Here is a 20,970-nt window from a genome sequence, read left to right as displayed (position 1 = left end):
TCTGTAATAGGGCAAGGACTGAAAATGAAAACATCTCTCTTCTGCTCTTAATAACCACTTGAGCCTGTTCCTAAAATGCAGGGAATAGTTTGGAAAAACAGATAAATCTGGGGACTGACATTCAAGAGATGAGGCTGGATGAGCCAGTCAGCTGAAGAAGGTACTGAGAAGAAGAAAGTGAAACTGGAAGAAACTGCAAAGAAGCAGGGAATTAAGTAGAAAGAGGAAGAGAGACTGGAGGCAGAAGAGATGGGGAGAAAAGATGAAAAATATGAGACAAGGTACTAAGGAAGTGAGAAGTGTGACTGAGGAGAAAACACAGTGGGACAGCTCCAGGCAGAGGAAGGAGCAGAGACAGGCTGTCTGTGCAGAAAGGGAGGAACAGCTGTGGTGAGAAGGACCCAAGCACGGCCCAGGGAAGCACTTCACTGCCCTGTGGTACTCTGGAGGGCAAACTCCCTGTGCCAGTGCCTCAGCTGCAATGATCTGAGGAGTTCTGTGAATACTGATGCATCTCAGGACGGCATTCTGCTTTTGAAGGCTTTTTTGGTTTGTTTAAACACTATAAAGTAAGTCACAGGGCCTTAAAAGAATGTTTAATCTCAAACTGGAAGAGACTGTCCATGCAATTACTGTATCACTTGGCTCTTCCTGCCTGTGAGGTCCTGCTCTCAATTCCATGATTGCATACCATTTTCCCCATATGACCTCTGACTCATTCAGTGTGCAGAATGGACTCACTCTGGGGAATGTTTAGCTGGAGGGGTTATTTACATAATCTCTGTCTCATTCACTGTAAAACCTGGTAGGTATAAATGGACATACAGAATAAGGAACATGAAGGACAGTCTGCAGTTTCTGGAACAGCTACTCTACCAGTTTTGAGGGGAAAAAAGTCACCTATGGTGCAATTACTTAATCCAATCCTTTCTCAATTTGTGAACTATGTACTTTCTGGTTTGGGGGTCTGACTGAAAACCTCTGGACCTGTTTTACAGATGAGCTGCCAAATCATAATTAAAGTTTTGGCAATGTGAATTTTAATTTGACTATTGCCAGGTGATAAATATGATACTGAACATGGGAAAAAATTCAATTCAAACTACTTGACAAGCAGCACTAATTATGGAACACTTCTCTTAAACCTCATTCTTCCACAGGGCAGCTCTATTTCTTACAACATATTAGGTCTTGCTGTCACACAGCAGCTTTGTGAATTTTAAAGCAAACACTGCAGTATTAGTATCAACAACTAGTCCTTAGAGAAGCCTTTTTTCTCACCCTTCTGCAAGGAGCATTTTTAAGGCAGGGAGCCAAAGCCTGAATAAAAAGAGAATAACATTGAGTACTGTATCAGTCATAACTAAGCACTTGATCTATGCAGGGACCTTGGGATAAAAAATTATATTATTATGTAATTAAATAGTTTTCTTAACACAAGAGTTACCAGAGGATTGCTCACAGAACTCCAGGTCTGAAAGCTCTAAACCTCTGCAGGTTTGACTATGTCCTTCTAATGGCATTTCGCTGCTCAAACTAAAACCTCCCATCATCCAAAAAAACTGTCCTCAGAAAGTCACCCAAACTGAGGTCTCAAAAATCCATCAAGACCATCAGCATTCCTTGCTGTCTTTAACAAATGAAGATGCAAACAGAAATTCAGGAAAAGCAGTATGTGGGTTGGCTGGCAGCTTACTGAATGCTGCAGCCAAAGGCCAAAGCTGGTTTGCAGAATGTGGCAGGAGATGTTTCCCTGGCCTCTTCCCCCTACAGATCACCCAGTGCCTCCAACACTGCTTGACAGGTATAACCAACACAGGACTGGTTTTTCCACCAACCTAAGACAAGATAAACAGCCTTACCAACTTATCACTAGAAAGAAGCTCTGTTTCACTAATTACATGTGTAGGTCTCTACATGTGCAATGTGCTGCCTGTGTTACATCTGGACAGACACCACAACTGATGAAGCAGATGAGACAGAGCACACCAGACTGGTTTGGGTTTTGTTGTTATTTTTTAATCTCACCACAATTTCAATTCTTTCTGGGGTTTGCATTGTTCTGTAGGCAGCTGGCTCTTAATGTATCATATGCAAAAGGTTTGTTTACCTGTTCTGGGCACTGCAGGGCTTGCAGTGCCAGGTTTCTTTCAGACCACTTCTGGGGGAGAGGCTTTGGACTTCATCCCTAGTCTGTAGTTAGGCAAAGCAACACATGCTTGCTAGACATAATTTGATGTTTATGTTTCCTAACTTTCTACACAAATTTTGGCAATTTGCTATTACCAAGCCCTGCTTAAAAATTCTGTAATTAGATACCAAAAAAATCCAAAACAAACAAACACCAACCAAACAAAAAACCAAACCAAAATAAAACAAAACAAAAAAAATCACCAACACCCCCCCTTTCCCAAAACCCACAAAACTAAAACTAAAAACTTGACAGCACTGCTAACAGACAGCTTTTTCAGTATCTATAGCTTAACTTTGGCAGCTTCTCCTGCACTTCCTTCTTCCTCTACTCATCTTGCTCAGTACAAGAGAGGACTGGTTGTAGTTTCACTGGAAGTTCCTGTATTCATGTAACAAATATTCTTTTCCTGTATCTGGCTTGAAAATGTCTTAAACTTATGCACTGATGTCAACAATAACTGAACTAATCTCCTGCTAAAAATACCAGGAAAAAGCTACTCCTTCAACGTGCCAAAGCAGACACTGACAGACCATGTTTTTTATACCTGTAATTAATGGGAATAGTTAACGAATATTCATCAAAACAGCATTAAAAAGTTTTCTGTAAATTAATCATGACATTTGCAGCCTCCTCTGCTTTGAAAACCTGGATACAATTAAACTGACATATGAATAAAAAGCACATTTCTTGTTCAAATTATGTGAGTGTTGAAAAATTCCACACCGGAATTTCAGACAAACACTTTTGTCAATATGAATTGACAAGAAGGAACAAAGACAAGCTGGAATGCTTTCAAATCTCTCCCACAACACTTGCCTATATTGATAAATGACACTACTCAAATTTACAATGCACTATTAAACAAAACTACAGATGTATCAGGAATGCAACCATCTGGTTACAACTGAGAAGTCCCAATTTTCATTGATGAGCTTCCTCTTTAAAACTTGGCACAGAAGTTACATCTGAATGATAACCAGGCAACCTAAATCACCCTGAGTCCTGTTCTACTGCAGAACAAAAAGCCCTATTCCATTTCAACAAGCATCCCAATGAAGCTTCCAAATCACTCCACAGGATTTTAAGTGCTAATGCTGCTATTCATAACTGATGAAGTGATGGAATAACTGTGGATCTTTTTCCTCTTTCCTCTTCTCCAAGACACATGTATTCCATTTATTCCAAGAATTAGCAAGGTAACTTCTCAGACAATTCCAACTGCTATATGAAACCTCCCATTCAAAGTTCACCAGGAAGTTAGGAAAGAAGAGCTTTAGGCAACTGATTTGTATTTTGATTTTGAGGCACTTAGATGAATTTTTAACATTCTTCTGTCACACTGCCATTACACAAAAATGAGAGTCTGAATCTTCAGCTATGCACAGACACAAATTCACTCCACTGGAGGCAGACTTCTCCAGCTACATCATGCAACAGGCCCAGAACTGCAAAATAAACCTCACAGAAGAAAAAGGCAGCTCAATGCTTCCTGCAGTACCATAAAATACTGAAGTACTACTGTTAACCATAGCTTCTGAAGTACTCTTATGCATTAAAAAAACAAAAAAAATACATATTGGGAAGTTGACAGAGTCCATGGAAAATTCAGCTCCCAGAGCATTCAAGGTAAATCCCAAACATATCAATGACAGTGAATGTATGGACTGGCTAACTGACACATTTAGTAGGTTTTTATCACTGATACATGCTCTCAACCTTTGTTTTCCAGTGGAATATTTCTGTTTTATGGCCTTAAGGTGTTTATTCTATCCTAAGCTCTACTGTATTTTATTTATATCTCACTGCCCTTGAAAAAAGTCAAAGAGCTCATCCATAAGAATGTTACAGATCCCACTGGTCACTCCTCCCTAACCTGGAGAATACAGGACCTGGCTATAGCCATGTATAAATTTCCAAATTCTCACCTGCACCTTTTCCTTTTGGTCTGTGCTTTATTAGTTCGTGTCTCAACAGGCCATGACTCCTAGATGTTTAAAGTGGATTAGATTTATTGATCAAACTAAGTAACTCAATTTTCAATTAAAACCAACAAACCTCTAGACATCAAGGTTTTCTGAATTGTGTGATTTTGAACTTACTATGAACATTTTACTACATTAATAAGTAATTAACCTAGTAATAATGACCTTATGTAAAACAGCCAACTCTGTGTTACTGTCACAAGTACAGAGCACACTTGCACAATAAAACTCTTGGAGAGAGCTTTTAAAGTTACCTCAACATACTTTTCCTGATGACTTAGAGCAGAGAGTTTCCCATAATTATTTAAGCTCTAATAAGAATGTCATCATGCACAATGCTTTCTAAGACAGGGTTCTCAGATGTTGAAGGGGATGTCACATAACCACAGTGCAGAGATACAAAGGGAACAATTGTGGTCCAAGAGCTCCATCAAAGATGTCTCTCTGTGACTCTTTTGTACACAAATGACAACTGATCAAACTACATGAGACCCTTTACAAGGAATACCTCTGTGCCAGCCTCTGGTAAGTTCAGCCTGTACTGGTGACAAATCATTCTGAATTAATATTTACACACCTCTGCTGCAAATAGCAAAACATTCAAAAAGAAGGACAGTACAGCCCAAAGCAATGCAAGCTTTCAATAAGTTTCCTATACACCCACAGAATGTCAGACTACCAAACCTACACACAATCCCACAGTGTTTGCATGGAAAATTCCTCATATAAAGTCAAGTTTAAATTTCCTCAGGAAAAGATATGTCATCTTAACCCCACTTTGCCACTTATGTCAAACACCTACTCTATACAAATCTCAAAAGGAGAATAAATAAACCCTACAGTAACTCCTTGGGAATAACAAGGGGCTTTTCAGTCTAAAAAAAAAAAGTTCACCCAAGAAATACATAGGCTTTTGTTAGTCTTCACCTCAATGTGTGAGCATCCCAACTACATTAAAGAGTGCACACTTGCAGCACCCCATATCAATTCTGAAAAGACCTGTCTGGGAATTATATTTTCAGTCCCATACAAAATTAAACATTTCCATTTCTACCTTAGCTAAAACTTGAAGCACTGGAAATGTTTCAGTTTCTATAGAGTGGAAAATTTTCAAAACTGCTTGGGCAGAACACCAGTGAGCTGGTGAATGGGCCAAGATCCCAGGTGCCAGGGGAGCCTGCCAATGCCTACCTATATCCTTTGGTGACAGAAAAGCACATCACTGTTTAATGGACTCAACACATTCCTGCAGAACATTGTAATTCTATTTAATTAGGATTCTGCATCCAAAAAAAGCCTTTCAGTGGCACAGTTGTAACTCAGCATCACTATCATCAATAAGACTCTTTGGAAAATCAAATATTTTAATTTGTCCCATCTTGACAGAGCTGAGGATTGATCCTGAGTCTTTTACCTCACCTCATCTCTTCTACTGTAAAACCTCTTTCCATTTCCAAAATTGTCTTTTCAGGTATTTCCCATTCCCTGCTCAGGTGCCATTTTCAAAAGCTCTGCATGCAAGAGCAACAGATCCAACAGAGGACTCTTACTCAGAACCAAAAGCCAGGTTTTCCATAGCTGTGCTACCACATGAATAGCAGGCACAGCTGGAGAGGCAGGCCAAGAAAGTAAAAGCAGTCACTGTCTTCTGATCCTATCTAGATACTGCTTCACAACACACCTGGCTTCTTGCTAGACACCAGTCACATCAAATACTGAGAAAAACAGCACACTGTAACTGGAGACATGACAGTAATCCACATGGACCAGTGGCAGACTAGCAACTGGGAATGGAACTGGACGTGCTCAGCAAAATTTCATTAATAAATATTTCACTGAGCCCTCAGGAGTTACTCTTTCATACATTTTACCTTGACTGTTCCAAAGTCCTATATGAATTTGGCCAAAAATTCACACCTCAAGCCATAGCTAATGAAAACTCAGATTTTACATCTATTAGGTATCACTCTTCATGCAGAAACTATGAGAGAATAGAAATAGATTGTAGGAGAACAGGAATGGGGCCAAGCCTCATCCCTAATGGGGTGCAGATGTGTAAGGCAGGTGACCAGCACAGAAGGAGAAGAAGCCTGGAATGCTGATGTGTACTGACCAACCACAAGAGAAAAGTAAAAGGGCACACAGGTGTTATGCATGTGAGAAAAAGTGTACAAAAAGTTGTACTGGGAACTAATAAAGAGCTGATGCTTGCCACCATTTTTGGCATCAGTCATGTGCCACTGTCATGAAGCTACCTTAGGTAGTCTGGAATATCCAGAAGCCTGAAAGCCTCCTTGTGTACCCTGTCCAGGAGACCTGCAGCCTGGTGTTGGTTCACAAATACATTCTCACACGTTCAGGCACTCATGAAGAGCTAGTAGTGACTTGGCAGTGCTTGAGACAATTAATTACAGAAAGTGCTCAGTAAACAAATGCTCCATTTGAGTTGCTTCCTTTGTTCTGGTGACAAACCACACAAAGAAGGTTGAATTCAAACTCTATTTCAACCACACATGCATATAATCCCTTCTCCTTTAATGCAGGGGGAAATAAGGGAGATTTACTCACCGCTTCCCTATTTCTGAAGGAATTGAGACCACATTGGAAGAATCCTGTTGTATTGCAGGTAGCTTATGGTTTCAGTTAGATCAGCCAGAGCTGTTTGTGAGGTAAGGAGAGATGTTTGCTGCCTGTTTCCTGCCAAAGAGGGTGACAGGCAGCTGTGTGTTCTGAGGTGAGCTTGCATGCAAGGTGCTGAACAGGGGAAGCCACTTATATAATAAGAAAATAGGTTTAATGACCTGCAGGAACACTTGAACAAATACAAGCACTTCCCAGGCTCTCCCTAACCAAACCTCACAAGTTTACCTTTAATGAATCAATCTGTCAGTCATGTGAAATGAGTTCAGCTATCAATGAAAAAACAATAAATGTACAATAATGAGGAAATGACCTAATGGACCAAGGCAGATTAACTTAATTTGTTATTAATTAGTTGCCCTCAGGAGAAACTGTAGAGGGAGTGGCCAAATACCAGGATAAGGGTTAACAGAATACTTCCAATAAATGAGATTTTCAGTTTTGGTATGCTCCAGGAAGAATCAAAGAAAAGAAAGAAATAAAAATATACTGTTCTCTGCTTGCTGGCAAGACCACTGGTACATGTCACTGCTGATAAATTAAATTAAAGCCCGCGTGCAGAAGCATTTAATCAGGAAGAACAAGCAAACAAAGTGAAACACTATCAGCCTTGTTTTGTTCTCATCCTGGCCTTATACTACAACTGTTCTTAGCAACTTCTTTTTTATAATTACATTAATTACCACATTCTGGGGAGCAAAATAACCCTGAATAGCAATTACAGCCTCTCCAAGGGTAACAGAAACATTACTAAATAAAGAATATCATTATGTAGAGTTCTATGCTAGGAGAAGCTACTTCAGCTACAATTTCTCTTTGCTATTAAATCTCCTGTACTACAGATTTCTTTATAATTGTATTTATACAAGCAACAATGGCAAAGAGCAGCAGCAGTGTGCTCATCTGTGTTTCCTCTTCATCAGTTGAATTCTTGTGTTTAAACAGCAGATTCTAAAACTAACATGAAAATATTTTCACTCCTGTTCTCTTCTATCAAAAGAAATCTGCCACTGGCCAAACCACTAACCATGCTGACCTGTCCAACCACTGTCCAATTCACAAGCTCACTGCCCTCTACTCTCCAGCCCATTTGCGATTCTCAAGAAACGCTTTCTACGAACCTTCCTTCTCCATACCTTGGCAATCTCAGATTGCTTCTTTCTTCCACCTCATTTCTAACTTCCTCATCTCTTACCCCTTGCCCTCTTAAAAGACCTTTCCCTGGAAACAATTTTGTCACATTAAGTCAGGCAGAATACTGTCCAACTTTGTGCACTGATGTGTGAGGGATGAAATAAAGACTGGGACATTTGTGTATCGCTTGGACACAGTGAGCAAATTTAGCTCAGAAAACTTTCCAAATTAATGCCCATGCACTAAGGTCATTTCCCATTTCCTTCAAAAAACAGAAAGTGTTTTTCGAAAGAGGAATTTGTCCCAGAGACTATTCTCAGAGGCTCAAATTAGCCGTTCATGTTTTCCATTCCAGACAAATACACTAAAGCTTTCTTGACATTAGGTCTTTTCAATCAACTGCTCCAGTCTCAATCAATGGACTTTATTCATAAACAAAGCAAGAGTCATAACAAAGAAGCAAAAAGGAACTCATCTGATTTGTTTAGGTTGTGGTTTTGTTATCCTGTGTTCCATTGTTACATATTCCACTACGCAGGTTTCACTAAACAAATCAGGATTTCTAGGAGACAGAAGAATCAGATGTTCACCCATCCAAAAAAATATGGCCTGTCATGTCAACTTATCCAGATCTCTCCTGAATATTCTGCTTTTAATATCCAAATACAGACTTCTGCATCTTTGCAACACTAAGTTAGACTAGCAGGATAAATAAGAAGAACATACTAGGAAGACATACTTTGGGAAATACTAAAAGGGCACAGGCAGAAACTGGAAATTTTAGCAGGATGAAAACCACTAATGGGGACAAAGAACAAAACCTCACTTGCCTCCCACATACAATGGGAGACTGCCTGGAGCATGCAGCTACACCCAGAAAAACATTCTGAACCAAATAATAACAGATTAAGTTTTATTTAAAAATTAACACAGAACAGATTTTCGCTCCAATAAATTAAGAAGTTATAATCAAAGCACGTAGAAGTGAATGCTGGTAAAAGTATCAGCTGAAACAGAATGCACAGAGCGCCACAGAAAGGCACTGGAGTGGCCCAGGCTACTGGGAGCTGTCTCTAAATGCTGTCTGGAAGATGACTAGCACTCACAAAGGGATAACCTCATCTTATGGGACTGAGAAGTAGACAGTTTTCCTAACATGGCCTATCCAAACTCCATTTTCAGTTTCTTTCATGGAAAAACATTAGGCCTGTCAGTGACTGCGGTGGTTTCACCCAGGCTGGGTGACAGGTACCCACTAAAGTCACTCTATCACTCCCCAGCACAACTGAACAGGGAATGGAAAATATAACAAAGGGTTAAGGGGTTGAGATAAGGATCAGGAGAGATTACACACCCATTACTGTCATGGGCAGAACAAACCTGACTTGGGGAAACTGAGTGAATTTATTACCAATCAAAATCAGAGCATGAAGTAAAACAAATCTTAAAAACACCTTCCCCCTAGCCCTCCCTTCTTCCCAGCTCTACCTCTTTCCCTCAGTGGTGTAGGGAGACAAAACAGGGGTTGTGGCCAGCTCGGCACAGGGGTTGTGGCCAGCTCGGCACAGGTTGATTCTGCTGCTGCTCAAGGATAAGAGTCCTTCCCCTGCTGCAGCACAGGGTCCCTCCCATGAGACACAGTTCTCCAGAAACTCCTCCAATGTGAGCACTTCCCATGGCTACAGCTCTTCATTAACTGCTCCTCTATGGGTCCCCACAGGGTCATAAGTCCTGCCACCAAACCTGCTCCAGTGTGGGCCCCTCTCTGTCCATGGAGCTGCAGGTTCCTGGCAGGACCTGCTCCAGCACAGCCATTCCATGGGGTGACAGCCTCCTCAGGGCACCCCCTGCTCCAGTGCCCTCCATGGGCTGCAGGGCCAGGGCAGCTGCACCGTGGGCTGCCCCACAGGCTCCAGGGGAATCTCAGCTCCAGGGCCTGGAGCACCTCCTGCCCCTCCCTGTCCACTGACCTTGGCCTCTGCAGGGCTGTTCCTCTCACACATTCTCACTCTGCTCTCCTCTGGCTACCTCACAGCTGCACAACAGCTTTCTCCCTTCAGCATACAGTATCACAGGGATGGTACTGCAATCCCTGAAGGGCTTGGCCTTGGCCAGCAGTGGCTCCATCCTGGAGCTGGCTGCCATTGGCTTCCCTGTCGGACATGGGGGAAGCTTCTGGCAGCTTCTCAGGGAAGCCACACCTGCATTCACCCCACCCCTCCCCTCTACCAAAACCTGGCCATGCAAACCCAACGTGCTCCACTCCTCACCACTGTGAATCACATACTTAAGAATTACCATTAAAATCCACATTCATCACACAAAAATCAAAATAACATCACAACACTGAATGAAAGTGGAAAATTTACACTTAATTCATTCCCTTGTCCCTTCAGCACGAGTACAACTAAAATTTTCCACCAGTATTGCATTCTCTGACATTGTTCAGCCAATGTTTGTCCCTCTCTCAATTACTATACTTATCTCAAATTCCTTCATGCTCCTGGGTTTCATCAAATTAGAACTCTACATATTGGTAGATGAAGTGACTGATTAAAGCCCTTGAAGGTACAGTATTAGGTAACTGTAATATTACAGATCTATTTTCAGTATTCCCCAAGACACTCTAAAATAACTTCACAAAAATAATAATTAAATTAATTTTTAAAAAAATTCAACTTAACTTGATGATTAGGTGAACATTTTGCATACTAGGGAAAACCAACAGCTGTCAAACACACGAAACACAGGAAAAGCAGACTTACATTTGTGTTGCAGAGTTTGTATTGCTTGTAGGCACCAATGCACACGATGGCTGCAGCCCTCTGGGGCTGGGGCTGGCCCTGCAGGGCCTGAGGGCTGGAGTCACCGCCGTGGAACAGGCTCTGAGACACAGGGAATGAAGGGGACTGATAAACCGAGGGCCCCAGGACCGGGTGTCCTGCCTGAGGCCCCCCTGGCTCTTGGTAGAGGTTGCCATGCTGCAAGGAAGGAGCAGCAGCCTGGCTGTAGGGGTTCAGGAGGCTCGGGCTCTGCTGGAACAGGTGGCTCCTGGACGATTGGCGCTGCCGCCGCAGCTTCTGGGGCTGCTGGCCAGTGTCAGTTTGTAAAGGTAAAATGTACGGCACCTTCCCATAGCCATACTTCCCTGGACCAATGGGATTTCTGTTTCTGCTTCTAAAAACAGAGAGAAAGAGAAAACAGTTATTGACTCCATAAGCAAAGGAACACTTAGGTATTTACAGGACTTATTATAAGTATGAACAAGATGTAGTCTAGCTTGATGTATCAGGAATTTCAGAAGGCCTTGATCCTATCACTGCAGTCTGACAAGTAAGTTGGCAAAAAACCATTTCTTCCAGTTCAGAGCCATGAGTGAATGCAGCTATTCTGGGTGACATGTGCAGCTCAGGAAGGGAGACACCATTAAAGAAAAATAATTTTCTTTCTGTACATAAAATACACTTCTGTTTTAATATATATGCAAAACAGACTTGAACTCCAGTGAAAACCAGAGATTATAAATTGACATACTTATTTTCTAGAAACAGAAGTGCTACAGATGTCAGACAGCCCCTAGATCAAAGGGACCTTTCTCTGGGTTTGTTTTCATTTGGGTTTGTTTTCTTCCCAAGTCTTATATTCTCCCAGGACTCTTGCTAGCTGGGAACCCTGGAAGTCATTTACCTCCCATTCCAGCCTTATGGCCACGTGGGGCTTTTACTCAATCTTCCTGGCTCAAGATGTGTGAACCAGAGTGCTGATTTGCCCTGGCAGATAAGCAACCAGCACTCTTGAACTGTTTATCCCTGTTAATCTGCTCTGTGAGCATGACAGTCATTGTTGAGGGAAGCTTTTGGTAGTTACAGCAGAGAGAGCAGTAGAATGGGTTTTGGTATTAAGGGAAGGAAAGAAAAGATTCCCATAACTATACAGGAGAGGAAAGAAAGAGAACCCCTAAGCCTTGTCCTACTTAGCCAGACCTAAACAAGAGTGAGATTACACAGAATTATTTTTTCTGTTGCTCCCTAGGCTAGAAGAAGAGAAGACAGGCTAAGAGGAAAGCAAGTACTCAATAATATTTGCAGTCAAGTAGGACAAAAAGGGGGGAAAATGCCACCAAGAGTGGAGTTACCATCTAAAGGTAAATTAATGCCTAACAGAAAAATATTTGTAGAAAAGCATTACATAATTCATGTCAGCCCACAGCCAGCAGACATCTCTGATCTACTGTGTTCATCTCCAGCAGAGGCCTAACAGCTGTTTAATGCAGACCTGACAATCTCCTTTCTTTGGGCATAATTCTCATATACACATACACCTCTTTGATTGCTCAGACAAATCTCTTTAGCACTTTGATAACAAAAATGATGGGCCCCTTTAAACTTAAGCCAACCTAAATATATGCTTTATTTCAAAAAATGTATTTGCCCCGACAAGTAAGAAAATCAGGTTTTGTGCTGTTAATGTAAGAGTCGTAGCAACATGATGATGATGAGGCATTTTTACTGTTGTAACTTCTAACAATTTCTCTCATACTGAGAATATGTCAGTGAATAATAGAAACTGGACCCTCTTAGCACATTTGCAGTGTCAAAAAGGAATTTGGTTGTTGCAGCTTTTTCTAATTTTAGCTATAAGCAAACGTGTGCCTTGGCAAATCAGTGCATTATCACTGCCTCACAGACCTCATGCTAAGAACAGTGCTTTGAACCTCAAGTGGTCTTCAAGACTGAAGCACTTTCAGAGCTGGTGGGCTGGTTATTTATACTGAATAGAAACCCTCTTTGAACTAAGGATATACAGTATCTTTAAAATACACAGGTAAGATGGCAAATTTCCTGGGCCTCCACCTCTTCTCTGAAGTGCTCTTTACACAGCCTTTCTCCAACATACCTTTTTCATTTTTTCCCTTTTTCCATCACTTCCTCTCTCCTTATATTTCTCCCACTGCCTCTAAATGAAGGTTCCCTGGCTTACTTCCAGCTGAAGCATAACTCGTTTTCTTTCTGTTCTGATGTCAGGCAGAATAAAGAATGTATTTCCATGAGCTTTTCAGCATTTCATTTATCTTATCTCCTAGTATCAAAGTACTTCTCTAGTAAATGAAAAACTGCAAGGGTGAACATTAGCAAAACCACTCATTTATGACAACAAGGAAGACTTGTTGTACAACTGCTGGAAAGTTTCCTTAGAATTAACCCAAAGAAGCTTCTGATTGCTCCCATTTTCAATTCACAACCTTACATGATTTCTTCAGAAGCAGTGAAATGTTTTGGAATGGTAACAACCTTCAGCCACCAGTTTCACCAGGGATAAGGAGAAAAAAACTGCATACGAATTACAGATTTTTTTCCCCCCTAGATTTTCTCTTGTCTATTGGCAGAAATAATGCCACAACCAGAGGGAGATGATTTTCATCCCTGTATTCCCAGTCACAACAATCACACTAATGAAAGACAACAGAATCTCACCACAGATTCTCAGATAGAGTAAAAACAACACCTAGACCTTTCTTTTAATTTTGTGTAGAGTTTGGTCAAGTTTGAAGCTTTTTTCAAAACCTTCAAAGGCTTCCTTTACCAGGAGTCCTGTCCTGGAATGAACATTAAAGTCCTCTAACATGCTAAGGAAACCCCTGTCCTCAGTGAGCCTGGTCCAGCTGCATTTCAGGGTGCCCAGGGCTCAGCATTTTCCAGGTTCTTGCAGGTTCTCCTCACTCAGGAATTCAGCAGCTGCCCATAATCCATTCTCTGCATTGCTGCTGGCTGTGCTTGTGCCCTATCAGCACAGCAACAGCCCAGAGCTAGCACCTACTCCAGCTGAACTTAACACTGATCTATCAGCAGAAACAGAGGTTCCATGTGCAGGATCAAAGTGGAAGAAAAGAGAGAAGACAGGTTACAAATGTTATTTGTACTTGATTTCCCAAAAAATAGCCCACATTATTTATTACTGCAAAAGTCTTTTAAACTATACTGATTTGTGCTTTGGTGTTGCTGTTATTTATTTCCATTTCAAAAAATACTCCAAAACTGCAGTTCTTTGATTTTGGCTAGAAAATTACTTCTAAAGGAGCTGAGTCCCCCTAGATCCCTATCAAAGCTCTTTGGCTTAAATTTAAGCCCTTCTACTCATCATAGTTTTAACAGAACTGCTTTTTAGGCAAAATTGTCTATAACTGAATCAATGACATACATTAATTTAATTAAATCTATTTCTGTGGAGAAGTGTGCCAATATTTCGCCTATCACTTGAGATCATAGCAAATTATCTATTTTGCAGCACTACATTACTGTAATTAATTGACAGGTTTTAAAGGACACTACCCATCTACTCAGTTTGAGTATTTAGTACAGAATTGCCTTGATTCTTTTTCTGAAGAACTGAAAGTGACTTATTAGCTATTCCTGTCAGCAATGAAGCTATTGAAATATTACTCAATTATTTTAAATATAATGAAGAAAAAAAAATGGGGGGAGATGGAAAAGTCCCTGGAGACACAAAATGTCAAATTGGAAAAAAACTGGTCCTTATTCTGTAAGTTTCTGTTAACAGGATCACTATGGGCATATATTTTTAATGTACTATTTTTTATTACTAGATAATGTTCTTAAAATAATTTCAGACATGCACATTTAATCCATGGCATTTCCTCCATAATTCAAAACTGTGACTGGCCTACAATTGTCCAAGTCAATCATTTACTTTCCTGTCCTCCTACTGCTTTTAATTTTCTTTCATGCTTTATATATTATTAGGCACACAGTTAACAAGGTGTACTTTCAAAAGATTCCACCATAAATTTTTCCCCTCCTTAAGTCACAAAATAAACTGTCTTATACTGTTCATAACTGTTAGTGAGTTCATACCTCACAGTGTTTTAGCAGATTCTTTGACAGGAATCATTTTTAACAAAAATGACTGATCTACTGGATCTGGGAACAGGTTTCCACCTACTCAAGAAGGAGAGCTCCCAGCAGTCAGGCAGATTCCCATCAAAAGCCACCCTGCACTGCCACTCCCACTGCACCACAGCCTGTGCTGCTCTGCATTCCACGTACTCACTTTGCACCAGCTCCAAATCAATCTGGAGAAAATCACTTAAACACGAATGAATGAGAGAAGGGAGCCCTTTGACTGTTTCACGTTACAAAATGCATGCCTGCCTGCTCACTGATCTAGAAACTGGCCTTACAGCAGTGAGCAGACACCTCTGTGAAATGTTTGGTCACAAGAGCTCAGGCAGCCCTCGGAGAGAGCATCACACACTGCAAAGCAGGGCCAGAGGCACCGAGCTGTGCCACACTCCAGCACATTGCTCCCTTCCCTGTGCCACTCTCCAGCACATTGCTCCCTTCCCTGTGCCACTCTCCAGCACATTGCTCCCTTCCCTGTGCCACTCTCCAGCACATTGCTCCCTTCCCTGTGCCACACTCCAGCACATTGCTCCCTTCCCTGTGCCACTCTCCAGCACATTGCTCCCTTCCCTGTGCCACACTCCAGCACATTGCTCCCTTCCCTGTGCCACTCTCCAGCACATTGCTCCCTTCCCTGTGCCACTCTCCAGCACATTGCTCCCTTCCCTGTGCCACTCTCCAGCACATTGCTCCTTCAGACACCAACCTGTGCCACTCTCCAGCACATTGCTCCCTTCCCTGTGCCACTCTCCAGCACATTGCTCCCTTCCCTGTGCCACTCTCCAGCACATTGCTCCTTCAGACACCAACCTGTGCCACTCTCCAGCACATTGCTCCCTTCCCTGTGCCACTCTCCAGCACATTGCTCCCTTCCCTGTGCCACACTCCAGCACATTGCTCCCTTCAGACACCAACCTGTGCCACTCTCCAGCACATTGCTCCCTTCCCTGTGCCACTCTCCAGCACATTGCTCCCTTCCCTGTGCCACACTCCAGCACATTGCTCCCTTCAGACACCAACCTGTGCCACTCTCCAGCACATTGCTCCCTTCCCTGTGCCACACTCCAGCACATTGCTCCCTTCCCTGTGCCACTCTCCAGCACATTGCTCCCTTCCCTGTGCCACACTCCAGCACATTGCTCCTTCAGACACCAACCTGTGCCACTCTCCAGCACATTGCTCCCTTCCCTGTGCCACACTCCAGCACATTGCTCCTTCAGACACCAACCTGTGCCACTCTCCAGCACATTGCTCCCTTCCCTGTGCCACACTCCAGCACATTGCTCCTTCAGACACCAACCTGTGCCACTCTCCAGCACATTGCTCCCTTCAGCATCACACTGCAGGGCAGCTCAACAGGGCAGGCTGTTGCTGCACCTCACTAGTGGCATTTCCATGAACTAAAGCAAGGGAACTAACTGCCTTTTTTACATTCATGGTAACTTTGGTAACCACATCATGATTTGTGGATAGGCACTGTTTCCCATGTATCACACATACATAAGAGTAGTAAAATCATTGTGAGCATATTTGTCCTAAAAAATTCAACTGCTAGAATTCACAGAGTAACCAACAATGCCTAAAAAGTGTTTCTGCTGAAGAAAAATGGATTATACCACATTACACCACAAAAGCTCTCATTTCTACATCATATTAGGGGGAAAAGATATTTACATTTTTCTGAGACAGTAAAATTAATCAATAAGGTCACTAAATAAACTGTTTCTTGGGAACAGGTTTAATTAATGGTATGTGGACGATCTTAAATGAAATCTTCCATCCTCAGAGATCAGCACTGATGCCCCAGTTCAGCATAGCTGCAATATACCCAGTACAATAACTCAGTATATTTGCTTTTACTGATCTCTCAGCAAGTGCTGTATAACCTCATTTATGTGACTTTCAACACTGAGATAGGATTTCAAAATCAAACCCAAATACTTCAATCCTCTTTTTCAATAATACCTCTGATCCCAGGCAATTCTTAGCCTCTTCTTTAAGATTTGATTGAATAATGCAACCATGCAGTTGGCAGGTAAACCAGCAGAAATTCAAAGCAAGTACCCTCATAACTCTGCTGAGATGCCTTCCCTCCTTTATGGGAGGTTTGGCTGTTTGTAGCCCTCACTGATGGGGCACTAATTCAGTGGTACCTGACTAAAGAGCAGCAGGGCTCTCACTCCTCCTCCTTCAGTGAGCCCAGCTCAGAAAGGGGTGAAATGTTCAGTATTAAGAATAAGCTAGCTTGGGTGGTTTGCAGTTATTGTACTGTGTTAGGGGGTTATTTCTGATACTGATTTGGTAATAATGAGACCTAGAGCATGTCATGGGGATTAACACCCAGATGAGAGGTGTGACAGCAAAAAGTCAACCTGAGCTATCCCAACTAGCTACTTATTTTGTGAAGAAACCCCTCATTTGAGCATTATTGCCAGAATTTTATTTGGAAGGAAAATAAACACCTTCCTCACATGGCTTTAAATCCCCCAAGTGCTACCACCATGAATTCTTTGATTACCACGCCTGCTCTTAGATCTTTCTGGAAAATTTATCCTTATAAAGGGACCCAATTCTTCTCTCTCTATGTTCTTTCTGTACCTGAGAAAATAATACCTTCTTGAACCTGAAGGTCCAGCAATCACACATTTTTCCACCTCTAGGAACCGGAACTGACTAGAACAGGTCACAGAAATTGCATCACAACACTGTGGCTACTGGTTAAGGAAATAACAACAGAATTGTCCTTTGAAAAGTTAACTGTAGACCTGCCAGCAGAGTGACCTACATTTGCCTGGTCAGAGCATCTGTGAGAGGGGACAAAAGAAATACTTTCAGAAAGGAAATTCTGGTTTGACATGAAATGATGCACTCTTCCTTTCCATTGCTGAAAGGCCCAGAAGTGCAGACTGACCCTACACAGGGTACAGAGCAGCAGAGCAGACTTGCACGTCAGCTGCTGGCAGCAGAATAAAGGCCCAGAGCTAGAGCCATGTGAGAAGTCAATGATTTTTGGATTATTTCCTCAGTGCAAATTTTTCCTCTCACTCTTCTTCCAAAGACACAAGAAATGCTTCAGGGAGACCCTTTCCTTATTAACATGCTTCTTTAACTTGCACTATTTATGCAAGAATGCTTGAATTATTTCATTATTCTGGTGATAATTCTAGTTTTTTGATTTCTGTTCCTATGACCCCAGAGTACATATCATGCTCACACAAGAGGACACTGAGGTTTGCTGCTCTGCCACCAAAGCCTAAGTGAAGCAAAAGTGAAGGTGGCAGCCTACACTCAACACATTGGTGAGGAATTGTGGTTCTGTCCTCTCCATCACCAAAACAGAGAATTGCAAATGCAACATTTAAGAAGTACTAAAACCTAGTCCATTAATACTTCCTTTCAAGATGTGTTTTCTCTCTTAAAGCATCTTATCTTTCTGCATGTCCTTATTACTTTTCTGTATGTGCCTCTCAATAAAGTTGTCTAAATGCTTTAATATTTTTTCACTATCTCCTCTTTCCTGTTTGTCCTTAGTGTGTGTGTGCTTCATGCACTTTAGCTAGGTGAAAAATAACAAACCGAGTATGTGATACAGGGAACTCAGCTCTTCAAAGATGGGGAGGGCTCCCTGCCTCTGCCAGCAGACAACCAGTGATTGTAATTAACACATTTCAATCATGCAAGAACACTTCTTACTGCAGAGTTAAACAGGGGAGCACTGAAATTTTTTAAACCAGGCTTCTAATTGCAAGTACCTCAAACCTCACTCCCCGTGAACTTCCCATGCAGTCCTGGTTTCTAATGCCTAACTAAAGCAAGTTTCAAAAGCTGAAAATGTGGATACCCCCTTCAAAGACAAGGTATAGAAAATTTTATGACAGACAAGTTCTATTTTGGATTTCGCTACAAAATCCCTAATCAGTTCTTTGTCAGCTGCTTGGAAGCAGGCAGAGAACACTTCCTCTTGCTGGTAAATGATACAAACACACTGGGCTGCTGTATAGGGCTGCTATTGCTGTTGAAAATCTTTGCCTTGGAAGCCCTCCAATTTCGTTCTGCCATGTTATCAATGTGAGCTTATCTCAGTCACAGATGTCCATTCCTCTCTTATTGTTTTATGGAAGTCTGCTAAAACTACAGCTTTTATACAAGGTCCACTACAGTAAATAGAAATACCCCAAAAAGTTTCCACTGACTGTACAAATTGTGAAAACACAAGTGTTATTTAACAGCCTGACATGAATTTCCAATATCACCCTTTTAGTGAACACTAAGCAGTTCTACAGTATAAAAATCCTGTGTAGAGTCACTCACATTTTGAAATCCATTTTCCATATACCTGATAGGAACAGTAATCTCCTTTGTAAAGAAAGCTTTTACTCTGGATTTTTTAAATCAAGAAAAAGTATTAGGTTTGTCATTCATATGATTCCATTTTCAAATAACATTTTTTGTTCTCATTCTGTTTTTACAGTCATCACCAAGGAATCTGAAAGTTATGCAATACAACAGGCTTTAAAGCCACCAGGGACCTCCTAAAACAAGATGGAAATAACTTATTATGCAAGTAAGATTAAAACACTGACCTTGAATCCAGTCTTTTGCCAAGGGGCAGAGTGTGAGGGGGTGGAAAATCAACTGTGGTACAGAAGCTTGCACTGCGCTTAGGAAAGGACAAGAATTTTCAAAAGCAAGCACCTCCATCATACAGGAAAGTGAGCATTTTAATATTTCATATGGCAAGGCCTTTCTTAGGCAGTAACACAGCTTCAGCTCTGCACACAGTCAGGATCATGTTCCAGCCAATCCTGCAGTGACTGCTCCAAACCCTCCCAGCCTGTGCTGGCCTGCAGAGGCCACCAGGGCAGCAGGGACAGCCCGTGGGGATGGAAGGCCAGCAGAGGCAGTGGGGCTGTGCAGAGCCAGCTGGGATTCCCTGGGACACAGGGGTGCCAAGAGCCAGAGCACAGAGCCTTTGGATGGCTTTGTGCTGACAGTTCAGGGCCAGGCTCCCATGCCAGCAATAACCCAGCCATGCACCACAACCCGGGGCTGTCACACTGCACAGCCCAGAACAGAAGTGCATTATAGCCAATTATTAAGTAGGAAAACAGAAAAAAGGAAGTATGACTTTTGCCTCAATGCACTCATGTTAACACTACTAATCCTGTCTCTGGCACTCCCTGAACTCTGTGAGACCATCAGTGCTACACTGACTTTGTATTCAGCAGGTCTGGGCTGTCATTGGGATGGGTTTGACAGAAAGACAAAGCAGGGACATAGGAAACTGGCAACACCAGAGAAGACCAACATCTGAACAGCTGGTCCCAATTTCTGAAACTCTTGCTTCACTGAGATAGGCAGGAGCTTTACAGGTTAATTCTGTTTTCAAGTATTCTTTTCTATGGACAGAGTTTCTTGCAGGGGTTGAGAATGTCTTGATCAGCAGCAACAGAGACCTACTGTCTTATTCCAGCCAGGCTGGAATACTGCCTCAAGGTAATATTCTTTCTTATGCTGCTAAGGACAGCAAAGTATCTTTAAAAAGGGAATTACAATTGACTGCTTCACTAGGAATCTTAAAGATGCAGATGATATGAAGGAAGGTTTCTTTGGTTATGTCTGCAGGGAGAAACTGGGGTGTTTTCTGATTTATTGGGTTTGGGTGTTCTTGTCAGCTACCCCAAAAAGCTTCTCTTCACATATCTCCCAGAAGAGAGCTGAGAGGGAAAGAACCAGAGAGCTGCTGGAATACATATTCAGAGGAAAGACAGAGAGAACAGACATTTAAAGAGTGCTCCATCCCAGGGGATCTCCATGCCTGTTCTGCTCAGTCTCCAGACTGGAAACACATCTATTTTCCTCTCACACATATATAAAAGAAATCTGATAGACTGATATCTAAGTGGATAAAGAAGTGTTTCTCCACAAGTCGGAAAATTAATTGGAATTACTTGTAACAGCACAGCTTCACCCAGCCTTAAAGACTATTACTGTGAAATTAATAAAAACATATACAGTGTTTAAAATACTCTATGTATTAAACAAACAGGAAAATTTGCTAAAAGAGGTGGTAGGAAGAAAAAAAAGAAAACGAAAAGGC

At 41.8% G+C, this 20,970-nt stretch overlaps 1 protein-coding gene across 1 annotated transcript in view; it reads right to left on the bottom strand.

Moving 5' to 3' along the window:
* The window catches only part of THSD4 (thrombospondin type 1 domain containing 4), a 212,098-nt gene that overhangs the window by 173,319 nt on the left and 17,809 nt on the right, over window positions 1-20,970 (bottom strand). The window contains exon 4 of the mRNA XM_066558881.1: window positions 10,716-11,127. Coding sequence (XP_066414978.1) covers window positions 10,716-11,127 — 412 coding nt within the window. The remainder of the gene's footprint in view (window positions 1-10,715; window positions 11,128-20,970) is intronic.

This window comes from Molothrus aeneus, chromosome 13 (assembly GCF_037042795.1).
Source record: "Molothrus aeneus isolate 106 chromosome 13, BPBGC_Maene_1.0, whole genome shotgun sequence".
NCBI classification, from domain to species: Eukaryota; Metazoa; Chordata; class Aves; order Passeriformes; family Icteridae; genus Molothrus; species Molothrus aeneus.
This window is presented reverse-complemented; position numbering and strand designations above follow the sequence as displayed.